General features: G+C 71.4%; 3 protein-coding genes across 3 annotated transcripts in view; 2 read left to right on the top strand and 1 right to left on the bottom strand.

The window, feature by feature from the left end:
• Window positions 1-6247: 6247 nt before the first annotated feature.
• On the top strand, window positions 6248-10238 carry MVD (mevalonate diphosphate decarboxylase). The gene is given in 11 exon segments (XM_037518085.2): window positions 6248-6330; window positions 7065-7135; window positions 7323-7437; window positions 7644-7787; window positions 8134-8333; window positions 8540-8614; window positions 8703-8921; window positions 9110-9225; window positions 9743-9851; window positions 10119-10161; window positions 10164-10238. Coding segments are annotated over 11 exon segments (1197 nt in total). The 5' UTR covers window positions 6248-6260; the 3' UTR covers window positions 10199-10238.
• A 1131-nt stretch (window positions 10239-11369) lies between these two features.
• LOC119250341 (cytochrome b-245 light chain) lies at window positions 11370-16931 on the top strand. The gene is given in 7 exon segments (XM_037518086.2): window positions 11370-11435; window positions 11438-11467; window positions 14457-14526; window positions 14749-14823; window positions 15008-15091; window positions 15262-15343; window positions 16670-16931. Coding segments are annotated over 7 exon segments (588 nt in total). The 5' UTR covers window positions 11370-11410; the 3' UTR covers window positions 16892-16931.
• Window positions 16932-20943: 4012 nt separating this feature from the next.
• ZC3H18 (zinc finger CCCH-type containing 18) overlaps window positions 20944-27052 on the bottom strand; it is a 29630-nt gene continuing 23521 nt past the window's right edge. Inside the window, 11 exon segments of the mRNA XM_037515750.2 lie at window positions 20944-21393; window positions 21653-21749; window positions 22385-22481; window positions 22761-22960; window positions 23104-23264; window positions 23972-24031; window positions 24410-24553; window positions 25133-25169; window positions 25172-25236; window positions 25399-25524; window positions 25686-25877. Coding sequence (XP_037371647.1) covers window positions 21186-21393; window positions 21653-21749; window positions 22385-22481; window positions 22761-22960; window positions 23104-23264; window positions 23972-24031; window positions 24410-24553; window positions 25133-25169; window positions 25172-25236; window positions 25399-25524; window positions 25686-25877 — 1387 coding nt within the window. The 3' untranslated portion in view covers window positions 20944-21185.

A 27052-nucleotide genomic window follows, 5' to 3' on the forward strand; every position in this document is an offset into this window, starting at 1 on the left:
GGTTCTGGAGCCGCAGGACAGGGAGGAGTGAGAAGGGGTGACCTGGGGGCCACAGCCTGTCTGGGGGGCACAGACAGTGGCGGGACCCGGAGCGGGGTGTGGGTCGAGCCAGCTGGCAGACAGAAGGCCGGAGGACCAAGCGCAGGTCAGAGGCGAGACGACAGATGCAGGAGGAGGCCTGTGGCCCGGAAGCTGCCCAGGGGCTGCCCCGCTGCCCTCCAGAGCACAGTGCTGAGCAGTGGACATGGTTGACCTGCCTGGAGGCCCAGCTGGAGAAGCTGGACCTCAACCCGGGTCTCCACCTCCCCGCCCCGCCCAGGCCACGCTCATGGACAGACTGGGCGGAGAGACAGGGGCCTCCAGTGCTAAAGCTTTGGTCTGGGCCAGGCTCATCAGCCACCCTCGCACTGTCTGTACCCGGAGCCTCGACCCCCAGGGAGGAGACAGGGGTCTGCGGGGGCTTTCCAAGCTAGAAGCCCCCTCTCGGTTCTCCTTCCCTTTGCTGAGGTATCCCCCAGCCCTACACACAGGGCAGGAGCCTGGCAGGTGCTCGGGGCTCCCAGTTGGGGCGCAGGGTGGAAGGGAGCCCTACAGAGGCTGGCCTGGCAGGGGTGGGGGGTCCAGGCCCCTGGGGGCTGCAGGTCTGGAAGCCAGTCTACGAAGGCAGAGGAGAGCGAGCTTGTTAGGGTTGTCCTGGGGACCAGGGCCCCCACAGGAGGGCTTTGTCCAGGCCCCGGTCCCGAGATTGGAGGTGGCCTGGCAGGCACAGAACCCAAGGTTGTTCCTGAGTGCCAGTCCCTTGGATGCAGAGGCCCCGGGAGGGTGCAGGCAGACCCAGGGAAAGATCTAGCAACTCTGGTAGAGCCAACAAGATCTGAGCTGGAGCTCTGCCTTTGGAAGGGGTTTGAGAAGCTTCAGTCTTTCCCAGGAGGGTTACCCCACCTCTGCTGCCATCATTTCCTCCTGGGCAGGTGCTAGCCGCACCCCCCCGACTCCCGTCCTCAGGGAGGGCACGTCGGCATGTGCCCAGGTGGCTGGCTGGGGCTGTGCTCTGCGGTGCTCACCTGGCCCCCGCCCCCAGGGGAGAAGCCCTACGCCTGCTCCCACTGCAGCCGCGCCTTCGCCGACCGCTCCAACCTGCGGGCGCACCTGCAGACGCACGCCGACAGCAAGCGGTACCGCTGCGGGGGCTGCCCCAAGACCTTCTCCCGCATGTCGCTGCTGCTGCGGCACGAGGACGCCGGCTGCAGCCCTGGCCCCTGAGGGCGCAGGTAGGAAGGCAGCCCTCGCCTGCGCCCACGGTGCCCCCAGAAGCAACGCGGGCCGGGTGGGCCACGGCGGGCAGGCCGCAGCGCGCACCCGCTCACATGCCTTCTCTTCCAGGGAGGCGTCCGCCAGGACGAGGAGCTGCCGCCGCCGCTGGACCTGCTTGTCCTGAAGGGTTGGCAGCTCTGGGGGGCCTGCACCCGTCCCCGCCAAAGCACACATGCGTGCCCAGGGCCTCTGCGGACATGCGTGGCCGCACCGCCACCGCCCTCAGCACTGAGCCAGCGGCCCACATGGCATGATGGGGGCTGGGGGAGCGGCTACAGCTCTGCCCATCCACGAGGGGGACAATAAAGACTCCCCGTCACTCCTTGAAGTCCCGAGTCTTGCCCCTCCAACCCGGGCTCACGGAGACTGAACTCTGGGGGGCTCTGCAGAGGCAGCGGGGGCCGTGGGGCCACGGGCAGGGGGACACGCACCCGATTCGCACCACCAGAGGCCTGGGGGCAGGCTGGGGCGGCCGGGCGGGCCCAGTCAGGTGAGAAGGGAGCCGCCTCCTGCACAGCAAGAGGGAACGCGGGCCGGGGCTGGCCAGAGGGGAGGCGGCCAGGGTGGAGAAAGGCCTGCGTCCCCTGAGCCGTGTCCCCCGGGGTAACTCAGAAGAGAGCCCGGTCCTGGCTGGCAGTCACCACCAGGCAGCCCTCATGGCTGCAGACATGGAGGGCTCACCCTGGCGTCCGTGGCTGACCCTCTCTCGAGGCCGGGCGCGCTGCAGCCGAGACACAGGCCCTCCCAGCCCGCTCCAGGCCACGCGAGGCCCGCGCCCTCCCTGTGCCGGTGTGGGCCTCACTTCCTCCCCCTTCCCCTGGCCACCAGGCGGTCACCTGCTGGGCTGGTCTTGCCTCTGGCCAGGAGTCTCAGCCACCTCCACTAGGCCCTGGAGGGTGGCATCTCGGGCCAGCCAGAACTTTGAGTTCTTGTCCCTGGCAGGGGACACCTCTCCGCTCTGCGGGACAGCGGCCTGTTGAGTGGGGGCCGGCCCCTCCGTCCTGGCCACAGGGGGCTCCGGGGCCCCGGGCTGCCAGCTGCTGGAGGGCCCCAGGATCACACGGGTGTCACTGCCCAGTCCCCTGCCTGCGGTCCCGAGTGCGGACCCTCCGGTGCAGCTCAGCAGGCAGGGCCCGGCCTGGCGCCCGCCGACCAAGTGCCAGCTGCTGCAGTACTGCAGGGGCCTCGGGGGCGCCCCGGGAGGCCCGGCCTCCATCGCTGGCTTCTCTGGCCCAGGGGACCCGGACGACACGGACCACCCAGCAGTGCCCGCTCAGCGGGGCGCAGACACGAGGGAAAGCACCGGCTGCTCGAGGGGCACTCGGCCAACACATGTGCCGGGACCACTGCGCCAGAACCCTGCCCCGGCACCGGCGCCCAGAAACGAGGCCTCCTGGTCTGCAGACCTTTCCACCAGGACCCACAGCGGGTGTTAAGGTTGGCGTTCTGACCCAAGGACTGCCTCCAACTGTTCTGTTCACAGGGCCGGGGGTCGGCACCCGCCATGTGATTCAGGGGATACCCCCCACCGGCCCCTGACCAGGGCACGTGGGCTAACCAACAGGCGCTCTGTGGGGGTTCAGGGGGACGGGCGCCCCGAAGCAGCGGAGGGGCGTGGACAGGCGGGCGGGCCTCCGCCCTGGCCTGCGCCCACGTGCCCCAGGAGCAGCAGGGCCCAGCGGGTGCCCCTGGAGCCGGGCGAGGGCGGTGGCCTTGGCACTATGTCCGGTCAGCTCACAGGAAGGCTTTCTTTCAAAATAGATGCAGATACCCGAAGGAAGCGACACTGTGAATTGCGCGCTATTTCTGGCCCCGGGATCTAAATGAGGCGGCGCACCTGTCGGGAACGGAGGCAGGGAATTTCACAGGCCCAAAATAAAGCCAAATGTTTTCCCCTCGGCCCTGGCCCATGGAAAATGCACGGATATTTATATCTGGGCTGGCGGGGGCAGGGGAGTGGGGGTGCGCCGGCGGGCAGGGGTGTGTGGAAGAAAGACCTGCACCTGCCAGGGAACACGCAGATGGACAGCCGCCAGGGGCCAGTGGGCTGCGGTCAGTCCCGGCTCAGGGGCTCGGGGAGTCCTGTCCCGACACCCGCCAAGGCGCGCCAGGGAAGGGCTTGGCGCTCAGACACGTGTATCCCCACGACACTGGCACGGCCAGGTCTTCTCTCGGGGGGCTGCTGGGCCTCCACACTTGTATGGAGACTTTCCTTTCCACGCCAGTGTCCCACATCACATCCCCACTTTCCCCTACAGCAGCCCTGGGCGTGGCCGCACTTGTCCCCAAGGGGGGGCGCAGGTGGCGGAGGGCAGGCCTGGGGCCTGAGAGGGGGGCCTGTGCAGTTCTCAACAGCAAAAACCTGGGACATGGCTGCGGAGCCCGGATGGGAGGGAAACCTGGCACTTGGCAGGGCCTGGGCCTGCAGGCGGGAGGCCTTGCCCCACCGCTCCTGGGAAGAAGCCTCCTCCCGAAGCTGCCGGTGCCCCGAAGGGGTGTCTTCCCTCCCAGAAGCCCAGAGGCCCATAAATAGCAGCTGGCCAGCACCCTGGGGTCTTCTGCGGGAGTCTGAAAATAGCCCGCTTGTTACTATCTATGCTCCGAGCGCCGCCCTGGCCCAGCTCAGCCTCTGGCAGAGGTCAGTGGAACAAAGTTTCCAGCCCGGCTCACCCTGGGGAAGGCAGGGTGCTCCGGCCAAGAGCAGGACAGAGCCAGGTCAAGGCGGCGCGCCCCTCCCGCGGGCCTGGGCGCGGCTGAGACTGCTCCAGAGGCGTCCCTCCCCCGCGCAGGCGCCTCCGGGGCCACTGCACCCCGGGAGCAGCGTGGCCTGGGCTCGCCTCTAAGACCAGAACTGCGAATCCCGTCCGACCCCAGCCCACCCCGGGGCTCCTACCCAACAGCAGGACCTGCACGCAAACCCCACGGCCAGAGGCCCAGTGCCGCCCGGAGGGCCCCCGCCGGGCGCTGACCCAGCGGGCCGATGTCCGCCCAGGGAACACTGCGGCCACGACCGAGCAGGACGGGGAGAGTTCGGGGGACTTCCGCGCCGGAAAGCAAGTCAACATGACAAAAACAGATGCCGGGCATTTCCACAGCAGACGTTTGACAAAGTAAAATCCTCACGAAGGCGCGTGGACATCGCACCTCCCAGGGCCCCGCCAGACAGGAGGCGGCCGGCGGGCAGAGCCCTAGCATGAGGCTTTGAGGGCAGCGCCCCCTGTCCCGCTCTTCTCTCTGCTGGTGGAGGGCAGGGAAGCGAAGGGGGGGCCTTGCTCCTGCAGGCCTGGCCCCTCCTCCCGGCCCTCAAACCAGGAGCCTTGGGGGCCAGGCAGCAGCGCGAGCTCCCCACTGGGTCTCTCCCCGGAGGAGGCAGACGCGAGCCAGAAAGGGGCAGGGGCAGGGGCAGGGGCAGGGGCAGGGGCAGGGCAGGGGCGGGCCCTCCCCAAGCTGCAAACCGTCCATCCGCCCGGGCAGGGAAGGGAAAACCAGCTCCCCCCTCCCGCCGGGAGCTGCCGGCCGAGGCCCCTGGGCTAGGGCTGCCCGCCTTGAGTCCTTGCTGGGACCCACCGGGCTCCCGCCCCGCCCAAGCCCGCTGAAGGGGCGCCCTCCGCGCTGCCCGGACCAGGCGCACGCGGACGTTTGAGGACAGCCCCGCCGGCAGGTGAGGCCAGACCGCAGGGCCCGGAAGCCTCGGCCGTGAGGCGCCCCCGAGCGAGGCGACAGGAGGGCGGGCCCGCCGGGCCCTCGGGCGGCCGCAGCCTCCCCGCCGCAGCGCCCCGGGGCAGGGCCGCAGGGCCGGCACGGAGTCGGGCGGAGCTCGCGGCGGCCAGAGGGGCGCAGGCTGCCGGGCGCGCGGGGGGGGGGGGGACACCCCATCGGCGGACCCCGCGGGCGTCTGGGGGCGCCTTCCGGGCGGGGCGTTCGTGCGGGCTCGGGCCTCGCCGCCCACAGGCGCCGCCCCCGCACCCCGGGGGGCCGGGGGCCCGAGGGGGACGGCACCTCGGTCCGCCGCCGGGGCCCCCACGACGCCGGCACGGAGGGGCGCCCCTGCCCCTGCGCCCCCGGCCCTGCGCCCCGGCCCCTGCGCCCCGGCCCCTGCGCCCCGGCCCCTGCGCCCCCGGCCCCTGCGCCCCGGCCCCTGCGCCCTGGCCCCGGCCCTGCGCCCCCGGCCCCTGCGCCCCCGGCCCCGCCCTGCGCCCCCGGCCCCTGCGCCCGCGCCGGCGCCTTCCCGCCGGAGGACCCGCGCCGCGGGCTGCGCCGGAGCCGGGGCGAGACAGGGCCGGCCGCGGGGGTGGCGCGCCCCGCCCGGGCACCTGGGCTGGAGGCGGCCCCGCACCTGCCGGCCGGCCCCGCCCGCCCGCCCCGGCCCCAGCGGGCTCCCGGCCCGGGACCCCAGCAAGGACGCGGCGGCGCGGCTCCCGGGGCCGAGGCGGGGGTCTGGGGCGGCCCCTCCGCTCCTCCCGGGGGGCGGGGCGCGGGCCCCGGGGTCGGGGGGCGCGGACTCCCGCGGCGGGGGCCGGCGCGGGCGGGCAGGCGACGCGGCGGGGCGCGGGAGGCCCGGCCGAGCTGCGCCTCGGGGTCCCGGCGCGGCCCCGCCCGCTCCCGCCCTGAGGCGCCGGGAACGCCCGGCCCCGCCGCCCGCCCGCGCGCGCGCGCGGCGCGCGCGCGCCTGCGCACCCGCCCCCCGCCCGCGCCTGCGCACACGGCGCGCCGGCGTCGCCGCCCGGCCGGCCGGAGCCCCCTCTGCGCCTGCGCGGAGCTGGCGCGGCGCCGCGGGGCGCGGGGGCGGTGTCGGCAGCCCGTCGTCCGATCCCGCTCATTGGCCGGGAAGTGGGGGGGGCGGGGCTCGCCGCTGATTGGGCGGCGCGCGAACAGCCGGCCGCCCCGGCCAATCGCCGCGCCAACAAGACGCCGGGGCCGGCGGCCGAGCGCGGCGGGTCCCGGCCATGGCCTCGGAGGCGCGGCTCGCGGCGGTGACCTGCTCCGCGCCGGTCAACATCGCGGTCGTCAAGTACTGTGAGTGCGCGGGGCCCGGGCACGCTGCAGCGCGGCCTTCCGGGGCCGCCCTGGGGTCAGGCGCCCCGCGCGCCGAGGGCCCGGCCGGCCCGGCGCACCGTGGGGACGCGCGGCCCCTCGAGGCGCCGGCCGCCGCCAGCGCGGGGCGAGGGCGTGGGGCTCCCTCGGGCGCTGGCGGCCTTAGTCGCGTTCTGGAGCTTGTCCGCGGCCGACACCCGGGACGGGACACCCCGGGAGACACCTCGGGAGACACCCCGGGACACCCCGGGAGACACCTCGGGAGACACCCCGGGACACCCCGGGAGACACCCCGAGACACCCCGGGAGACACCCCGGGAGACACGCTGGGACACCCCGGGAGACACGCCGGGAGTCAGCGCGGGCCGCTCTGGGGCTGGGCTGGGCCCAGGAGGGCTTGGGTTTTGCGCGGCGATGCCGGCAGCTCGTGTCCGGGGCCACTGGGGCTTTTTCAGCTCTGGTCGCTCGCGGTAGGAGAAGGCAACTCCTGGCGGACAAGGGGGTGCCCCGCGGCTGGCCGCTGGGGAAGTGCCCAGAGCGCCCGGGAGCCTCCAGGACTTCTGCCCCTTTGGCACTTGGCCGAGGCCGGCTGAGGTTGTGCGGGCAGAGAGCAGGGTTGAGGCAGCCGGGAGCTGCGGGAGGGGCGTGGGGTGCAGGGCAGAGGAGGGCAGCCGGTGGGCGGGCACGGCCCAGGTCTGACCTCCGGCCTGTTCCAGGGGGAAAGCGCGATGAGAAGCTGATCCTGCCCATCAACTCCTCCCTGAGCGTCACTCTGCATCAGGACCAGGTGGGTGTGGCGGGCGCCCACGCAGGTGCACAGTGAGCCCCTCGAGGCCGGGACGGGACAGCTGCCGCTGGGAGGCCAGGCCTGGCGCTCAGCCTCCTCCCTCCCTGCCCCCCAAGGCCCGGTCTGCCTGAGTGGGTGACCAGGCAGGTGTGCTCTTCCCTGACGCCCCTCTGCACCCTTTTCCCAGTTGAAAACCACCACGACGGCCGCCATCAGCAAGGATTTCACCGAGGACCGGATCTGGCTGAACGGCCGGGAGCAGGATGTGGGGCAGCCGCGCCTGCAGGCGTGTCTGCAGGAGAGTAAGTGGGGCCTGGCCACTCTGCTCGCTCTGGGCGGGTCCAGTGCGGGGAGCGCCTCTGCCCTGCTCCCCTCCCAGGACGCTGGGCTGCACTCAGGCCCGGGGTCTGGAGCCGAGGCCTGGTCAGTGCTGTGGCCCTGCCGCTCCCTGCACTCAGGAGGGGCGCCCACTGCCTCCTGCTTGATTGGGCCCCCCGCCCCCCCACAGTCCGCAGGCTGGCCCAGAAGCGCAGTAGTGGAGGCAGCAAGGACCCGCCCCCCAGCCTCAGCTACAAGGTCCACGTGGCGTCGGAGAACAACTTTCCCACGGCGGCTGGCCTGGCCTCCTCAGCCGCCGGCTACGCCTGCCTAGGTGGGTGCCCTTCAGGAGCACGCGGAGCCTGGGGGCCCAAGGTCAGGCCCGACTACATGACAGAAACCCCAGCGGGCTTGTGCTTTTGAAGGGATGGTTTCACTGGCGCCAGCCCTGGAGGGGTGTCCCCAGCACCGCAGCCTCGGCCCCACCCCTGGCCCCCCGCCCCAAGTCGTTTCCGTGCGCTGTGCCCCTGGGGCCTGATTTGCAGCTCTCAGTCCGCCGGACCCCCAAGCGGGTCCCTGCACCGCTGCCACAGGCCCGGGAGGTGCCAACCGAGGAGCCGCCGGCCTCCGTGCTCTGGGTCTGTACCCGCAGGCCCTGAGTCTCCTTCCTGTGCCCGCAGCCTACACGCTGGCCCGCGTCTATGGGGTGGAGGGTGACCTTTCGGAGGTGGCCCGCCGCGGCTCGGGAAGTGCCTGCCGGAGCCTGCACGGAGGCTTCGTGGAGTGGCAGATGGGGGAGCGGGCGGACGGCAAGGACAGCGTCGCCCTGCAGGTGGCTCCCGAGTCTCACTGGCCGGAGCTCCGCATCCTCATCCTGGTGGTGAGTGGACGTGTGGGTGCCAGCAGCCCTCGTGGGGCGCGGGGGGAGGGTGGGTGCCCTGGCTGAAGGGGATGGGTGCGGGGGTCCCCAGCATCTGAGCAGCCCTTGCGTGGAGACCCGTGACGTGTCTGCTGCAGGCCGAGGGGCTGCGGGGCGGGTGGGGGCCGCCGGCCATGGGGCAGCTGCAGACCGTCTCGTCGGTGCAGGTGAGTGCCGAGAAGAAGATGACCAGCAGCACGGCGGGCATGCAGACCAGCGTGGAGACGAGCGCCCTGCTCCGGGTAAGGCCGCGGGGGCGCTGCGAGCTGGGGCAGGCCGGGGGGCCGGGGCCGGCTGACTGGCCGGGCCTCATGGGCACCTGCCTTGCAGTTCCGCGCAGAAGCGGTGGTGCCGGCGCGCATGGCCGAGATGGTCCGCTGCATCCGGGACAGGGACTTCCACGGCTTCGGCCAGCTGACCATGAAGGACAGCAACCAGTTCCACGCCACCTGCCTGGACACCTTCCCGCCCATCTCCTACCTCAATGACATCTCGCGGCGCATCATCCAGCTGGTGCATCGCTTCAACGCCCACCACGGGCAGACCAAGGCAAGGGCCGCCTGACCACCCCCGGCCCCCGCCCCATGCGCCCAGCGAGCCGTCGGCTCCAGGCTGCCCTGCCCTCCCCGAGCGGGGTGTGCTGTGACCCGTCGGGCTGCGCCTGCTGGGCGGGGGGCGCTGGGTGGGCTATGCGCCGCGGGGAGGGGTAGGCGCGCACACTGACCGCCTGGCTGCAGGTGGCCTACACGTTTGACGCGGGCCCCAACGCCGTGGTCTTCGCCCTGGACGACACCGTGGCCGAGTTCGTGGCCGCCGTGAGGCACGCCTTCCCCCCCGAGTCAAAGGGAGACAAGTGAGTGTCTGGGGAGTGGAGCCGGCTCTCCCGCAGGGTCCCGCAGCGGCGAGAGTGGGCAGGGAGCCCCGAGCTGCCAGGCGGGTGCTTCCTGGTGGGTCACCTCCCTCAAGCGTTCCCAGATCCCTGTTCCCTGCAGGGTCACCGTCCTGCGTGGGGGGCTGGGTGCTGACCTCCTCACCGGGGGACGGGCCACAGGTCTGAGGTGAGCCCCCGAGGCTGGCGGGGCCCTGGGACTCTGACCATGCTGTCCCCTTGGGGGGCTGCACTCTCCTGAGTCGGAGCTGGCGGGAGCGGCAGCCTGGCCTCGCCTGGCCACATCGGCAAAGCCACGGGGTGACCCTGGCCACCTCGCAGTCGCCCGGGCCTGCCCTCCTCGGCCCTCGCGGTTCTTCCCGTGGCAAAACACGCGTGACGGAGGCCTCGCCCGGCCACCTCTTTGAAGCGAGTGTCGGGGCGCAGAGGGTGTCTGTGCCTGCAGCCCGCGTGCCCCTGCCCACAACCACCGTCTCCCCAGGTTTCTGAAGGGGCTGCCGCTGCCCCCCGCCGCGCTGTCGGAGGAGCTCAAGGCCGCGCTGGCCGTGGATCCCCTTCCTGGCGGCGTCAAGTACATCATCTCCACCCAGGTGGGCCGGGGCGAGGGGCGGCAGAGGACGGCAGAGGGGGCCGGGGTGGTGCGCCGGGGCTCCCCGCAGTGTGAGGGGCTGAGGCAGGGAACGTGGATGCCAAGAGGCAGGTCTGTGGCGCCGAGACCCGGCCCGCTGTCCACGCCTGTGGCCGATGGAGCCTGGGTGGCCGCCGGCGCAGGGAGGAGCCGTGCTGGCTGAGGGAGGGCCAGGGGACCCCCGTTTCTCCAGGTCACCCCGGACTGACTCTGATCTCTCTGCCCCTAGGTGGGGCCGGGGCCCCAAACCCTGGTCGACCCCCACGCGCACCTCCTGGCCCTGACGGCCTGCCCAAGCCAGCCGTGTGACCGCCGCTGCGCCGGAGCTGCCGCTGGGGAGGGCACTGCGTTGGGACTGGGGAGCTCGGGCCAGGCCTGCCTGTGGGGTTGGGCTGTGTGGGCGACCCCTGACTCCAGACGGGCCGCGTGGAATGACCGCCCGCGGGCGGGACCGGGGCGTGGGGCGCCCCTGGGTGAAGGGCTGGTTGGCCCTGAGCAGGTGTTGTGGGGACCTTGTCTGTCCGCAGCTGGACGAGGGTCTGTGCAGGGAGGGGCCTCGGTGCCCAGGGAACCCCGGGGGTTCCAGCCAGTGGCCACCCTGGCCCTCGCAGGGCAGACCTTACATTCGGGCCGAGGATCTTCTGGGCACACGGGGTGTGTCCGGGAGGCGGGCGCCGGTGGGCTGGCGTCCGGGGTCTACGGTGGGGAATAAAGTTGCTGACTCCCAGCCTTACCTGCTTCTTGGTTTCTGGACCGGCGGCATCCACCTGGGCCTGCCTGGCCTGCAGCCGTCACGCATCGCCGGGTCTGGGGCGCGGGCACCCGCCTTCCTGCGGGAGAGGAGAATCTGGGATGGGCGTCTTTGTCCCAGAGGCTGCCCTCACCCGTGTGCCCGACGTGGTGAGGTGCCCGGCAGGGGCCCGCAGCCGCCGCCTGTGGTGCGGTGCCCCGAGGCTCCGAGGGCCTGGACTGGCCACTGTAGGGCGTGGGTCTGCGGGCACTGATCTGGGACCTGCTTTTCTCTCGGCTGGAGGCCCCTAGGCCCTGCGCAGGCAGGCTGGGACCCTGACTTCTGGGCTCTGGGAGGCGAGGTGTGGGTCTGCTGCCCGGAGCAGGCCCCCGGCTGTGGTCCTGGGGGGGTGACTGTCCAGGGAGGGAGAGGCCAGCCTGCCCCAGCCCCGGATCCCTGCTCTCTCCCAGGAACCGCCCTCTGGGCTCTGGTGGGGGTGACCCAGGCACTGGGGAGGGGGGGCAGCTGGGGACACCGGAGGTAGCTCCTGGAGCAGCACTGGGGGAGAGCTGCGGGCCGGTGGCCAGGAAGACGGCTACTGGGCACCCTGCTCCCCCCAGGGAGCAGAGGCGCGGAGCTGGGGGCAGCGGAGCTGGGGGCGTGAGGGGCCGGCCAGGCGGCGGCGGGCAGAGGTGCCGGGGCGGGCCGCGGGGCGGGGCGGGGCGGTGCCGGAACTCGCCGGCGGGAGCAGAGCAGACCCGCGGTCGGGGGCAGCGAGCGCAGCCGCCGCCATGGGGCAGATCGAGTGGGCCATGTGGCCAACGAGCAGGCGCTGGCCTCCGGCCTGAGTGAGTAGGGCCACGGGCCCGGGACGCCGGGCGGCGGGGAGGGAAGTGGGAGCCGAAGGCCACGGGGGCCGGGACCCCGGGCGGCGGGGAGGGAAGTGGGAGCCAAAGCCCGGGGATGGCCCCCCACCCCTGGACTCCAGTGTGGTGGGAGCCCGGCGGCCGCTGGCCAGGTCGGGCGGGGGCAGGGGCTGGCGGCGGCTCCACGGAGGGGCCAGAGACCCTCCCGTTCCTGCACACCGGTGCCCCCCCCCCACCCACCGCCCCTCTCCCGCTCCCTGCTCAGAGAGAGGAAGTTGCAACCAAGGGGAAGTGTTTCCCCGGTGGTTTCCTGGGTGTCCCCACCCACCCAGAGCTGGGGTAATGGGGCAGGACCCTGCCCCGCTTGCACCCCGGGCCAGCGAGGGTCTCCCTCCTGGGGCCCCTGGCGCTGAGGTGGGCTCCTCCTGCCTGCTGGCCAGGACCCGCCCCTTGCTGGGCAGCCTCTCCCGCTGGGCCAGCCCCGTGTGGACGTCTTGGGTTTCAGCCAGAGGGCGGGCCCACTCCCAGCTCAGCCCCAGAGGACACTTTTAGGGAGGCCAGGGGCCTGCCACCCTCGCCTGGAGCTGTGGGGTCTGCACCCCGCCCTGTGTTAGAGCAGGGCCTAGGCCCGCAAGGCAGGCCAGCCAGGCCCTCGGGGCTGCGCCTCCCAGGAAGCACCTGCAGGGGGGCCGCACCGCTTGAGGGGATGCCGTGAGAAGAGGGTCCCAACCCACCCCAAACCACTGGGACTCACCCCGGGTCCCCTGCTGCCAGGGGACAGCAGGGAGAGGGGCAAAGCTTTTTGGGAGGGAAGGGCACAGAGAGAGGGGGTCCCCCCAATGTGAAGTCAGGCTTGGGGGCTGGCAGCTGGGGCACAGCGGCCTGCTCTGGGTCAGGCCGGCCACCCCCTCCACATCTAGGGGTCCAGATAAGTAACTCCTCTTGGGTGGGGGTCCCAGAGCCGTCCCTGCCTGCAGGCCAGCCCCCCAGGCCCTGGGGAAGCACGCCGTCCCCCCCAGCTCACATCTGATGGGAGTCACAGCCTCGGCCTCGCGGGCTGGCTCCGCTGTCACTGGCATGCACTGCGGCCCGAGGACCCTGGGCCTCCAGACCCTGCTGGCAGCCTGTTCAGGGGGCTTCTGTTATTGTAGGAGTTTCCATCTAATCCCTGTCACCCCCTTCCGAAAACCCACAGAGCACAGGCCACCCCTGCCCAGGTCAGCCCCCACCCCGCCCTGACCCCGGCTGCCTCTGTTCCCCGGGCTCCCCGTGCACCCCCGGGCCCGTGCAGAAGTGTGCTCTTCTGTCTGAAGCCTCCGAGCCTCGTTCGGCTCAGTCTAGCTCCGCGGGGAAGCCTGAGGGCACCCGCGCTAAGGGGCCTGGACACGGACCGCAGCGCCCCTCGGCTCACCACCGCCGACCACCCATCTGTCCGCACCCCCCACAGGCAAGCTGAACGCTCACCCACCTCCTGTGTGACCCAGCCCAGCGCACAGTCCGTGCGCCCCTGGGTGGCCCCGGCGCCACCAGCCGCAGAGGGATGGCGGTGCTGCAGCCAGGGTGGGGCGAGGACCCGATGGAGGCGGGCAGTGCGCCCGTGGCACGTGAGGGGACTGCCCGGCCCTGCCCAGGGCGCAAAAACGCTGACCAGCAGACCAATGGGTTAATGTGTAGCGGAGCCCCAAACCGAGGCCGGGAAATCCCCAGGGGGCATCGACAGGGCCACCCGCGGGGGGCTGAGGGCGGAGGCCAGGGGTCGGGATCCCGGGCCGGCTCTTACCAGGGGCCTTCGGGGTGCTGGGCACGGGTGAGAGAGGACAGCCCTTCCCACCCCGAGCTCGCCACTGCCGCTGGGGCCCGGTGGGAGTCACGAGACACCCCGAGACTGGACTCTCCCGCGCTGCCTCCAGAGGGCGCGTCCCCGGGTGCAGCTGCCTCTGGAGGTGGCCACAGGGCAGCTCAGCCTCTGAGGAAGCGCCTCGGGGCTCAGCAGACCCAGATCCCTGGAGCCAGGCTGCGGGCGCGTGGGGGCAAGAGGCTGTGAGCACAGGCGTGGGCGCGCGTGTGCCTGTGTGCGCGTGTGCCCGCTGAGAACGGGCAGCAAGACGGGACGAGGGCCGTGAGCTCCCGCGCCATTCCAGAGGCGGCGGGCACCACCGTCCCCGGGGATGCTGGCCGGGAGCCCCAGGTGGCAAGGAGTGGGGCGCAGTGTACACAGCACTGCGCGAGGGCCCAGAGCCCCAGACGAAGAGATGAGGGAGTCGGGAAAGGGGTGGAGAACCCCAGAGTGACGGAAAAAGGAAGCTGGGCCGGGAGGGGAAGCTCGCCATCTGTGCAGTTTTGAAATCCCTGCCCGCTCGAGCACCCTGCAGCCGGGACAGTGCGTTCCCCTGAGCGCAGCTGCAGGCCCCGCGGCGTCCAGGCTGCAGCCAGAGGACAGCGGGGGCAGAGGTCAGACGGGGGCCTCCGTGTCTAGAGACGCTGTCCCTTGAGGGGGCTTCTCAGAGGGGCTGCCTCTGCCTCAGGGACGCCCTGGCAGGAGGACCCCGGAAGCGGCCGGAGCGGCCAGCATTAGGTTATGTGTATTTTACCGCCCTTGGGAAATTGCCCCCGAAATTCTAAATGACGGGGAGGGGTGACCCAGGTGGGCGGCACCGCGGCCGCGTGGAGCCCAGAGTGCGGGGCCGGGGCTGCCGCGCTGCCCGGGAGGGGGGCCTGGCCGCCGGGCGCAGGGGCCAGCATGGGGTGGGAGCTCAGTGACCAGGAAGTCACGTCAGGGGCTCAGGAGCGAGTCCAGGAAGGCCAGGGGTCCTCAGAGCCCTCCCTGCCCCAGGCCCCTCGACTCCTGTCCACCGGGTCAGGGTCCCGTCCTGGGCAAACGTGTGGACAAGCCCGTGGGGACTGGAGCCGGCCCTCGGGAACAGGGCCACCCCCCCACGCGGGGCCTGCTCACCACCTCCTCTGTCCACAGTCCTCATCTCGGGGGGCATCGTGGCCACCGCCGGGCAGTTCACCCAGTGGTACTTCGGCGCCTACGCCATGTATCCTGCACCGTGGGCGCCGGGCGGGGGGCTGGGGCAGTGCTGGGGGAGGCTCAGGGCCCGAGGCCGGGTGGCGGTCAGCTGCCGGCCCCTGGGGGGTAACACCCGCTGACCCCATCCGGCGGCCGGGCCTGTGCACCTGCTGGCGGCTTCCCGCCGTGGGCCTTGCAGCCGTGGCCGCCTTCCGGAGCCTGAGCCGCGGCTGCTCCTTAACGGGCCCAGAGCTGCAGGCGTGTTCGTGTGCGTGCTCGAGTACCCCCGCGGCAGGAGGCAGAAGGGCTCCACCATGGAGCGCTGGTAAGTCCCCAGGGGGCTGGGGGTGGCGCGGGGGTCAGAGCCTTGCGTGCGGCTCGGTCTGTCCGAGGCCCGAGCGGGTCCGGCCGCCGTGGCCCTAGGAGGGAGGAGCCCGGGTGCCCTGGGCCGGGCCGGACACTGCAGGCCCCAGCGGGACTCAGTCTGCGCGTCCCTCCTCTCTGCCCAGCGGACAGAAGTACATGACCAAAGTGGTGAAGATGCTGGGGCCCCTGTCCAGGAACTACTACATCCGGGCCTTTCTGCATCTCGCGTGAGTGAGACCCTCGCCCCAACAGATGTTCTTGCAAACAAAACCCGGGGGCTCCGTGTCCAGACTGGCCCTGGGGGCCCCCACTCAGCAGCCAGACCTTCGGCAGGGTGGGGCGGGCCGGGGTCCGGGACCCCTGCTGACAGCCCGCGTTTTGCCTCTGCACCCCGCAGCCTGGCGATCCCCGCGGGCTTCCTGCTGGCCACCATCCTGGGCACCGCCTGCCTGGCCATCGCGAGCACCATCTACCTACTGGTGAGTGGCCCGAGCGGCCGCCCCCTGGCCCTGGTCCTCCAAGCCCGGCCCCAGCTGGGCCCTGCCCGGGTAGTGGTGGGGACGGCCGCGACCCGGCGAGCACCGCGCCCTGCCTTGCGCTCGCATTTCCTGTTGCCGCGACCCGGAGGTGGGGGGGGGCCCCTTCATGCACCAAGAAGCAGAAGCCGGGCGAGGGGACCTGGCTGGTGCAGGCGCCCCCAAGGGCCCCCCGGAGGGGACGCGGCTGCCGGCCCTTCTCATCGAAATCACCTTGCTCCAGCCGGGTGCCCTGGGAGCAGGCCCGGGAGCTGGCCACAGCCGGCCGCCCGGTCAGCTGGCCTGGCTTGGGCGGGAGAGGGTCCTCCGGCGCCCCGGGTCCCCCTACCCACTCCTGCTCTGGGGGGCGGGGTCCACACACCTTTCAGTCGCCTCTCGGGCTGCGCCAGCTCCTGCCAGCTCCGGCGTCAGTGCCCTCGGGTGGCTCCTGCAGGCCCCTGCGCCCTCCTGACGCCCAGCGGCCCCGGCGAGACCCGGCGGCTGAACCGGAAGCGGAACCGCCGGGTCGGGGCCCCACGGCCGCTCCTGCGCTGCCCGGCCCCACCGGGTCTCCCGTTTCCCTCCGTCTCGGCCTCCGGAGCAGCGCCCCCGCGCGCCCCCCCACCCCCGCCCCCCCACCCCGTGCCCTGGGAGCGCTTTTCAAAATGGAGGATTTCGTCCCGGTCACCGCGCCGGGCTCGCGTCCACTCTCATCCCGAGCCCTTCGGCGGCGGGGGACGTTGCAAACCCCGTCCCGCGCGTGGGGCCTGGCGCCAGGTGCCCACGCCCTTGGCTGCGCGGCGTCCCTCCGTCTGTCCGTCCGGCTCGTGGCTGGTGCGTCCTCTGCGCCTGCCCACGCGCCCTCTCGGCTGTGCGGCCTTTCGGGTGGACCGTCCTGGCGGGGCGGGGGGGGGTCCTCTTTTACGTGTCCCCAAGGTCTGCGCGGCCGCCTGCGTCTCTGCGGGAGCAGGTCGGGGGCGGCTCCCCCCACGGCCGGGCGGTGTTTTATTGCTGCTTTCTCTGTTTCGCCTGCGTGTTTGCGTCCTTTCCCCGCTCTTCTTCCTTCTTTCCCGCTCGAAGTGGGCGTCTGTGTTTTGTGAGTCTCGGGGAACCGTGTCCGGAGGCTCCAAGCCCCCTGGCCCGGCCCCCGCCCTCCTCCTGGGGCCCTCCCTGTGGCGAGAGCGGGACCTTGGGGTCAGCACCCAGCTCTCTTGTCTTACGGGGTCCCTGGCAGGGGGAACTGGGGGCGGTGGGTGTCTGAACCCGGCCCAGCCTCGCCCTGTCCCGCAGGCGGCCACCCACGGGGAGCAGTGGGCCCCCATCGAGCACAAGCCCAAGGAGCGCCCGCAGGTGGGCACCACCATCAAGCAGCCGCCCAGCAACCCCCCACCGCGGCCCCCCGCCGAGGCCCGCAAGAAGCCCAGTGAGGAGGAGACGGCGGCGGGGACTGCAGGGGTCCCCCCTGGTGGCCCCCAGATCAACCCCATGCCAGTGTTTGATGAGGTGGTGTGACTGGCACTGCCAGGGCTGCGGCCACAATAAAAAGGACGGAAGCTGCGCTGGCTCCTTGTGTGGGTTGGGGATATGGGGGGGCAGGGTGGAGGGGCGGGGGGCTCCCTCTAGCCCAGTGGGCACCCCCTTCCCGCTGCCCAGCCCAGCCCTGTTCCTTCAGTGGCTCTTGGCATTACGGGCTCTGTCTATTCCATGAAATACGGTAACTGGAATCTCTCCTGTTTGGCCCCGGGCTCCCCCAAACCTGCTGGTGTACCCCTCTGGGGCATCCTTAGGCCTGCCCAAGGGCTGAGTGAAGGGGGGAGCTCAAGAGCAGTGGGAGCCCAGCTGCCCTTCCACGTCGCCCTTGGCTGGGGCAAAATTCTCTGGCCCCCAGGACGTTGGGCCATTTGTGGGGGCCCCGCCTGCCCTCGCACCCCTCCTCTGGTGCCCAGGATCAAACACACGTACGCCCCTGCACACTCTCGCCAGCCGTGCGGGGCTGGGTGTCCCTCCTGGGCACCGCTTGTTGCCGCCTGGAGCGGGGCTGGAGCCCCTTCCTCCTTGAGGAGTACTCCACCCCCAAAGCCTCGAAGACCCCTCATGTCCCGTCCTTCCAGTTTGCCCTTCCTGCTCTCAGCAAGTCCAGCCTTCAGAACCAGGGGGGCCTCTGGCCTGGAGGGGCGTCCTGCCCTGCCAGTTACACTGGAACCCAGCCCTGCCCCTCCTAGAGGTCAGCAACACCTCAGGGCCCCTTGGCTGCACCCCCACACCCACCGCGATCTGTCCTCAGCGTGGATCCAGAAGCCCCCTGCCCCCTGCAGGCCCTGCCCACTGCCCGCGGGGGGGGGGGGGATGCTTAGGGGTCCATCCGTGATAACACCAGGCCTTCGTGTTTACACTTACATAATTGTTTTACAAATAAGCGGTCCTTGATCCCCCAGGAGGGCAGGGAGGGAGCTTGGAGTGCGCAGACCAGCCTGAGCTGTGTGGAGGGGCGCGGAGGGGCACCCCTTCTCCCTGGGGCGCTCCAGCGGAGTGGAAGGGAAGCTGCGCAGGCCTGGATGACCCTCGCCCGCGCAGCCCAGGGAACACCGCGGGTCGGCGCGGGGAGCAGGGGGGCGCACAAGCGCTCGGCCCAGCCAGCTAGTGCGGGGAGTGGCTCTCGTCCGTGTCCTCGCTGTGGGGAAGGACGCGTGAGCCCGCGTGGGGCAGGGGGCTGGGCGCGGCCCCGCTGCCCTCCCAGAGCACAAGGACGGGGTGCTGGGCCGGGCCCCGCCCTCCCCCCAGACCCTGCCCCGCCCGCGGGGCCTCTAGTGGGGGCCCAGAACGTCCCTCTCGCTGGTAACCAGTGGGTAACCTGAGAGCGGCGACCAGCCCCCAGACTGAGACTGGGCCTGACACCGGGGGGCCGAGCGGGGTGGCCGCCCCCCAGTGGGGACCCCAGGCCCACCGGTATCTCCAGGGCGAGATGGAGCACCGGTGGATCTCCACCTCCAGAACCTCCTCCAGCCGCAGCACCGGGCACTGGGTCCCAGCCTGGGGGCCCGCCTGCCGCCCCCCCGCGGCCCGCTGCCTCCAGGCTGGACGCCAGGGCTACCGGCAGGGCCTGCCCCACTTGGCGGCTTGGGCCAGCAGGTGTTGGGCGGCCTGGCCAAGCGGCAGCTCCTCGGCGGAGTAGCACCGAGGGGTGGGCTTTGGGTGTGGGGACCTCCCCAGAGTGGGGGGCCATGGGGGGCCAGGCTGATGGGCCAGCAGAGCAGGACCGGGAGGCCAGGGAAGAGCTGGTGGGACAGGCAATTGGGGGTCAGAGGGTGCCCAGTGAGGGCGCCTCCCTCGGCCAACCGGCTTACCCTGTCCCCGCAGAGCTAAGGTTCCGCTCTCGCCACAGCTGGGAAACCAAGCCCCGGGCCAGCCTGCACACCCCGGCGCTGGCCTGCCCCACCCCTCCGGCGCGGCAGGGAACACCCCCCTGGGGCTGGGGCTGGGAAGTGGGGGAGGCGCAGGCTCACCATGGGGACAGCCAGAGCTCCTGGCCAGACCCGGGGGTGCACCGGCCGGCCAGCGGCTCAGCTCCGGTGCTCATACCTGGGCCACACCCGGGGGAAAGCCACAGGCCTCCTCCTAGGAAGCCCCGGGGCCCAGGCTTCCTCCTCCCGCTGACCCGGCCTCCTGCCCTACCTCCCCCACTTCCTGCTAACCCCGGCTAGATGGGCCCCCTCCCTCCCCGAGGCCAGGCCCCTGCCGGCCAGCGGCCACCCACGGCTTCTTGGATTCAAGCTGTATGCTTTTTGCTCTTTGGGCCTGGGGGCCCAGATGCCTGAGGTGGGGGGCAGCTGGGCAGTGGGGGGGCTGGGCAGGCTCAGCAGGGTCAGTCCTGGGCCGGTCACTTGTCCTGCACGGAGGTGGGCAAGCGGCTGCTTTCCTCCCGTGCCTGTGCCCCTGCCCTGGCAGCTGGGCCTGGGGCACTGGGGACCAGAGGGGCCTCCGGCCTGTGCTGGGCATCTGGGGCTCGAGGGCAAGTCCAGGCCGGGGGTGAGCATGGGCGCCGCATCGTGCACCCTAAGGAGTGCTGCCCAGGAAGCCCCGCTGCTGCTGCTGCTGCGGCCCCGGAGGCACGGCCTCCCGGAGACGGAGCCTGGAGCCTGGCCTGGAGCCGCCCTGGTGCCCGGGCCAGCGTCCGTGCAGCTGACGCTGGGCTGGGCTCGGCGAGGGCCCCCTGCTTCCCGTGGGCAGGTCCAGCCTGGCGGGGCTGTTTCTGGTTTGAGCTTCACACCCACTGGACACGCAGGCCCATCCCTGCCAGCAGCTGAAGCAAGCGCCCGAGTCCCGGTTGGGCAAGCCTGGAAAGGCTCTGCCAGAGGGCAGGAGGGTGTCGAGGGAGCGGTGCCTGGAGGCTTGCCGCTCTACCTGCACGTCTGCCCGCCTCACCTGGTCCCGCCCGGAGACACGCAGGAGGGGCGCAGACGCAGGAGAGGGGCGCAGACGCAGGGGGCGCTGGACATGGAGAGGGATGGACTCAAACACCAGGGCCTGGTGGAGCCGAGGCAGGCGAGACCGCGGGGCAGGGCGGCGAAAGGCGGGCACAGGGCCAGGGCCAAGGGCTCGTCCCTCCCGGTGCCGCTGCTCGCAGACCTGGGCACAAGTCACCACCCAAGCACGGCTCGGGAGGCGGCCTGCGGAGGGCTGCTCCAGACCCCAGCTCTCCCCCGGCCTCGGGAGACCCAGCAGCAGCCCCCCTCATCTTGGGCACGGTCCTCCCCCTTGGGCTCCAGGGCCCAGCAGCACCACTCCGGCCCCTCAGCCTCTCCTGGTGATGGCCCTGCCGCCAGCAGAATGACCGCTCCTGCCCTCCCCTGGCCGGCAGGGCTGCGTGGGGCCTGGCCACAAGCACTTCTGGAACTTACTCTTCAGGGACCGGCGGCGGTGCAGGGCCGGGCCTAGCCCTCTGGGCTGCTCCCGGGACTGCGAGGGGCTGGTGTCCGCTGCCTGGGCCCGTGGGGTCTGCCCGGCCGGCCGGTCCCTCCGAGCAGGTGTCCACGGGGCCGCCGCGCCAGCCGCGCCAGGTATCCGGGCGGTGCCGCCCTTGGGGGGCCGGGTCCCAGGCAGGGCCCCTGTGCTGGCGGTGAGAGGAGGGGAGCCCCTTCAGCAGGCAGCTCGGGAACCTTCCAGGGTCCCCGAAGGACCCGGTGTCCTCGGCCACCACCGACCAGGCGTGCCCGCGGGTGACCCAGCCGCGCTGCCCTCGCCCGGGCCCAGGTCACGCAGACAGCAGGCGAGACGGCTGCTTATCAAAATATTTTATTTTAGGAGACCCCTCAAAAAAGACCCTCCTCATGAGACAGACGCCCAAAGATACCCTTGGCCTTTTTTTTGGTCTTTTCTGTATTTTTTCATTTTAAATCAACTGAAACAATTTGATGCGTAAAATAAAAGATAAGAAACATCTCCCGATCAGACTTCGGTCAAGAATATATATCTATTTTGATCCGGGGACAGCGAGGGCGGGAGGCTGCCTGGCTCGCGGGGCACTGGGGGCGCGGGCGGGCGGGGACGGGGCGCGCGCTGGGGGGGGCGTCGGGCGTCCTCGCGTCCCCGGGACTGCAGCGCGGGTCCGGTCCGGTCCGGTCGGGGAGGCTGGGATTCGGCATCGTCTTCACTACGTGTGGCTTCTTTTCCAGCTGAGAAACTTTTTTTTTCTTTTTAATTTTTAAAAAGAATCACAGCCAACATGAGACATGAACTGCAAAATCCGAAATGGCTGCGCTTATCACCCTATTTATAAAAACACGCGAGTCTCTGCGGGGCGCGGCGGCTACACCTTCCCGGGGATCTTGGCCCGCTTGCGCGCGATGGCGTCCTCCACGGCCCGGAGCTGCTTCAGGAGCTCCTCGCGCCGCGACAGCGTGCTGGCCTTGCCCGGCTTGGCGCCGCTGGCGGCGGCCGAGCCGGCGTCCGGGGCCTTGCCGGGCACGCTGGTGACCTTGCTGGAGCTCCTGGACTGCGGGGACTGCTGGCGCTTCCTGTGGGGGTGGGGCTGTGAGGCGGAGGCCCAGGCGCAGCGGGGGGCCTGGACCCCCAGGAAGCGGCCCTGCTGTTCTGCGGGGAGGGGACCCGCGCGCGCCCTGGAGGCCCCCGGGGTGTGCGTGTGCTCTGGGCTGGCCCGCCCGCGCCTGCGCGGATGGTGGCGTCACCTGCGCCCCTGCCCGGCGAGGACACTGGCCTGGCCTTCCCGAAGAAAACGCGCCCATGTGGGCTGCCCGGGGTATGGGGGGCACTCACCTGTCTGGAGGGGCCACAGCAGCCTTGGAATTCTGGCCTCTCTGCCGCTCTGGCTTCGGGGAGCCGAGCCTCCCGCTGGACTTCCGGTCCCGAGAACCTGGGCAAGGACAGCGGGGCGGATGCCGGCAGGCTGCCCGGGCAGGGACGGGGGGCCCTGGTGCCCCTAGGAGGGGTGGGCAGCGGCCTCTCCTGAGGGCCGGGAGAGTTGCCCTCTGCGTTTCCACGAGGCGCCTGTGGGGCAGCGCTGCGCGGCCCCGGGAGGGGCACCGGGTGCTCGCCAGCCACGCGCCAGGCCGGCATCAGGCCTCTGCTCGTGGAGGCGGCGGCTTCCAGCATCGGCGCGGCTGGCGCCTCCACCCCGGGCTGGGAAGCCGGAGTGCCAGAGACCGGGGTGGGGGCGGGGAGGGTGTGTGGGGGAAGGTGTCTGTTCCCCGCTGCCTCTCTGCCCCCCACAACTCCACTGGGAGGGCGCAGACTCAGGAGAGCGCAGCCGCCGCTCAGCCGGGTCAGGTTTGCAAAATGAGGCCAAAGCAGCGCGGCGAGCGAGCGCGTGGGGCAGAACCAGCCACTTCCGGCAGCGCCAGGTCACGCCGCTGTTCGGAACTAAACACTCAGTTTTCAGCTTCACTCATTTCGGGTCACGGTCTATGACACGACCCCACGGTCAGAGCTCCCCGGGCCCAGCCCCGACCTCCGTCCTGCGGGGCCCGTGCTCCGAGGCCGGGCGCTCACCTCGCTCTGGGGACAGGTTGGCCCGCTTGGCCGGGGGCGGGCTCTGCCGGTCCTTGTCCGAGGGCTCATACCGCTTCCTGCCCCCCTTCTCGGCCGCCTGCAACAAGCGAGGGGTCAGCGGGGATGGGCCTGCGCCTCCGGCCACTGGGCAGGACACACAGGACAGGTGGCCGAATTGCACCTTCTCAGCTGGACCCACTCCCTCACCCCACGCCCACATGGGAACCCCAGTTTCAAGGGGTCGCTGACTGGGGGGCTCCAGTCCCGTGGGGACCTGGCTTCCTCTGGGCTGGCGCAGGCTGCCCTGGAGACGGACCAGGGCTCAGGCCGGGCAGGGGTGCTGGCCGTGGGGAGCCGCGGCGGCGCCCTGCCTCACCTTGTTCAACAGCGTCAACTTGATTTCCTTGTGGGCGACGAAGGTGCCCTGCGGGGGCTGCCCCGGGGCCGCCTGCTGGGGCGCCGAAGACTGCTGGGAGGCCTTCGCGCCCGCGGAAGGCTTCGAGGGTCTGGCCGCCTGTGCCGACGGGTCCCTTCTCCGCTTCTCCTCCCGGACGCCATCTTCTTTCTTAGATTTGCCTGCCAGGGGAATTCCCCGTCACAGACGCCATACCGTACCCCTGCTCTCACAAGCCTCTGGGGGCCCGGCCACTGCCTCCCCCCACGTCCCCGCTGCGCGCCCTCCTGCCACGAGGGGCACAGCAGCACCCGGGGCCCCGCACCTTTCTCCTTCTTGGTCTGGGCGGGGGTGGGGGAGCGTGAGCTGGCGGAGGACACGGGGCTGGCCAGGTCTGCGTACATGTCGTCCGAGTCCACGCTGTGCCCTGTGCTGCTGCTGGACGTGGCGCTGGACACGGAGGAAACGCTGCTCACACTCAGGGACCTGCACACACAGTGCGTTGGTGCCACGTGGCCCCAGGAGCAGTGGGCGGCCAGGCCCACCCTCCCCGGCTCTGACGTGGAAAGGCCCTGGGTCGTGTGAGGGGTCACCCTGTGCGGCCCCTGCAGTGAGAGACGGCCGCACTGCTTGCTGGGAAGGGGCAGGTGACCGAGAGCGACCCGAGAGCCGGTGACCACAGCAGAGTCCCGGGTGAGGCCTCAAGCACCGCAAGCGCGTCTCACCTGCGGCCGCCGGGAGCCAGGCCGAGACCTCGGGTCATCCGGAGCGGCCCGGGAGCGACTCCAGGCGGCCCCGCCCTGCCCGCACCGAGAGGACAGCCGGCTCCCGAGGGCGTCACCCAGGCACAGGCCGTGGGAAGGGGACTCAGTCCCGACTCAGCACCCAGGCCCAGGAGAAGGCCGGGCAGGGGGGCAGCCCCGCAGCCCGCCAGCAACAGCAAGCCCGCCCCATGCGTCCTCCCACACCGGGCGGCAGGGACAGCAGCCTGTGGCGCTCGCGCCCGCTCCAGCTGGGTACTGGGTCTCCTCAGGGAGGTGCGGGGCCCCGCGGAGGGTGTGCCTGTCTGCCCCCACCGCGCTGGGACAGCGGCCTGCAGGCTGCTGAGGGGGTGGTGCGCCCCGAGCCTGCGGGCCCTCTGCAGAGGGGCGGGCCCAACAGGGAGGGACGGGCGAGCGGGAGAGGACAGCGACCTGGACCTGGAGCTGGAGCCGCTGTAGCTGCTGCCGCTGCCGCTGCCGCTGACAGTCCGCCTGCGAGCGAGAGAGAAGCGAGTCGGCCCTCAGGCCTCCGTGGCAGACACGGGCCGCGTCCCCTCAGAGGCAGGCTGGGCCCCGGCAGGACGGTGGCCTCGGCTGGCTTTGAAGTGTCACTTTTGCTCAGAATAAAACCCTGAGCCTCACTGGCGTCCCCGCCCCAGGAGGCCTCTATCCAGGGAAGACAGCGCCGTGTGTCTGTCGGCGAGCAGGTGGGAGGGGTCCTGCCTCCCCTTCGCTGTGAGGTGGGGAAGCGGAGGCCAGGCGAGGAGGATCAGCCACAGCCACACGGGTGGGGACAGAGGGCCTTGCCTGGAGAGCCCCCACCCTGCAGGTGCGATGTGGGACCCCAGAGCTGCCGAGCCCTGCGCTCACCTCCTGGGGGGGGTCCGGGCTTGCCGCTCCTTCCTCCTGGCTTCCCGGGGGTCTCCTGACTTGGTGGGCTCGGGGGCAGGAGCAGTGGTTTTCGGGGCCTGTGGGGGAACTGGAGGGGGAACTGGCTTCTTCACAGACTTCTCTCTGTGCGGGAGGAAGGTCCAGACGTGGCCCCTCAGGGCGCGGCTCTCATGAGGCCAGCCGCCTGCACACGCTTGAGCCCCGAGCCCGCCCCTGAAGCTACGCCCAGGCAGGCACGGGCACCCCCAGAGGCCCTTGAGCAGGGCAGCCAGGGGCTGCGCCCTCAGTGCGGACATGGCCAGGCAAGGCCGGACGTCCTGTCACAGTGGGCGGCAGCAGCAGCCGTGAACTCTAGGCTGCTCAGAAGCCCTGGCCGGCCGTGTCCTGCCCTGGCGGCACCAGGCCTTCCACCTCGTGAGGCACACACGCCCCCCCCCCCCCGCCCGCCGTCTCTGCCTGTGTGGGGCGTGGCCGGCGTGGCTCAGGACGAGAGGCGCGGTAGGGCTTCACCCCCATGGCAGGGCGGGGGCGGGCGTGGTCGCTGGGCAAGAGGACCGTGTGCCCCGGCCCGAGGTCCCTGGCTGGCGGCGCCAGGTCGCCTCACGAGGCAGGTGGGCGGGAGGGCCAAGGCCCACGTGTGGGGGGCCGCCGCCGCCTCTGGCTGGGTCTCCAGGCGGGGCGAGGGCATGCGCAGACACTCACCCCGCTTTACCAGGTGGTGGGGCCGGCTCCCCTTGGCCCGGATGGCTGGTCTGTGCGGGGACGGGGTCGGGGACGGGGACGGGGACGAGGAGAAGGACCGGGACCTAGGAGGACACAACGTGAGGCCGGGCTCTGCGTCCACCAGTGCGGTCGGGGGCGCCCACCAGGGCGGTCTGGGGCGGTGCCCACTGCGGCCAGTAGCAGCCGGCGCCCCTCCCGTGTGGGCCCGGGGGCAGCCCCCGCCCCTCCCCCAGCCCCGCACGCACCTGGAGCGGCTGCCCGAGAAGGAGCTATGCCTGGAGGAGCGGCTGGAGTAGGAGCTGTAGGACGACGAGCGCGAGCGGGACCGGGACGAGCCCGAGCCGGAGTAGGACGAGGACCGGGACGACGACCTGGCGGGCGGGCGGGCGGGGCGGGTCTTCCTCCAGCACCCAGGGCCACGCGCGCCCAGCAGACGCCCGCCCAGGGCTAGGGCCCCCGGCCAGCACGCGCCACGAGCCGGGTCCCGCCATCCCACGTCCAAGGACCAGCCGAGCCGACGGGCGGCCCCTACCTGGAGGAATTGGAGGCAGAAGCCGAGGAGGCTGACGTCTTCCGACGCCTTCGCGCCCGGCTAGGGGAGACCGACACCCCCAGCTTCTTCTTGGGAGACTTGGACCGGCGCCATGGGTCCTTCCACTCATCCGCTCGCTTCACCTGCGGCCCCGCAGAGGCGGCCTCCTTCTTTGGTGGCTCAGCTTGACGGCTAAGATCACAGAGGAGTTAGCAGGGCGCGGCCTGCACCCGACGGCATGTGGGGAGCGGGGGGGCGGTTACGTCCAGGCGGCAGGTGGACAGCACGGGCCTTCTCAGGCCAGCTGTGTCCCTCCTGGCCTTCCCGGGAGCGGCTACTCAGGGAACCGTCGCCCTGGTTAGCAGGCTCAGGGCCCAGCGGCACACAGTGGAGACGCAGGAGCTAAAGGGAACTGAAACTTTGTTTTCAGACCACCAGGCATTCTGGAAGGCTCCATCTCCACCCCGCGCAGAGAGCTGGGTCAGATGCTGTCACAGGTGTGACAGCCGCGGTGTCAAGGAGGCAGCGGGCCGGCTGGCGGGCCCACCTGCCGGGGGCTGTGAGCAGCATCCCAGGCCTGGGGCTGGTGTGGGGCAGGACAGGCGTGGGCAAGTCAGCCGCAGAGGACCAGGTCTAATCACCAAGTCTGGGTGGTGGGGCTGTGGCTGCCAGCAGTGCCTGGGGAGGCTCAGCACCAAGGAGGGGCACCCCACAGACACCCTACCACCCAAACACTCAACAGCGCACCCCAGCCCAGGGCCCCAGACCCTCACACCGTACGCGCTGGGTGCTCGGATGCACATGTCCTCGTGGGCGTCGCTCTAGGGAAGGCCCGAGAAGCAGGAAGGGGTCAGAGGCATGGACACCCCAGGTGCTCGAGGCGTCTGCCACGTCCCTTGAAAGCAGCCCTGCTCCCCACGCGCCCACTTCACTCATGGCACTCTGGGCTTCTGCTCACGATGGAAACCCCCAAGAACCCCCCCAATCCTGGCGCTGCACCCACCCGCAGGAACGGCTCACTTCACACCACAGCCGGGGGTGCTCCAGCTGCCCTGCAGCCCCCGGGTCCTCCTGTGTCAGGCGGCGGTGCCATTTCCAGGGTCCGGGCCCTCCCTCGTGTGCAGCTCCCAGCTGAGCTGGGTGCGTGGTGTGGCAGAGGAAGAACGGCCTTGGCTCCCTGCCGGCCGCCGGGAGACTGCCCCCGGTCAGAGGCGTCCACGCTTCCTCTGCTGAGCTCGGCCCGTAGTCCACCGGCTGCATTCTGGAATCTCTCTGCAGGGAGGGCCACCTTCCAGCCCACACGGCCCTCCTGCGAGCGTCTGCCTGTGGAACTCTGGCCCTGAGCTCGGATGCTGCCCGCCCTGGGC

The sequence above is a fragment of the Talpa occidentalis genome, unplaced genomic scaffold (genome assembly GCF_014898055.3).
Source record: "Talpa occidentalis isolate TD23 unplaced genomic scaffold, MPIMG_talOcc4v2.1 talOcc4.17, whole genome shotgun sequence".
Taxonomy (NCBI): domain Eukaryota; kingdom Metazoa; phylum Chordata; class Mammalia; order Eulipotyphla; family Talpidae; genus Talpa; species Talpa occidentalis.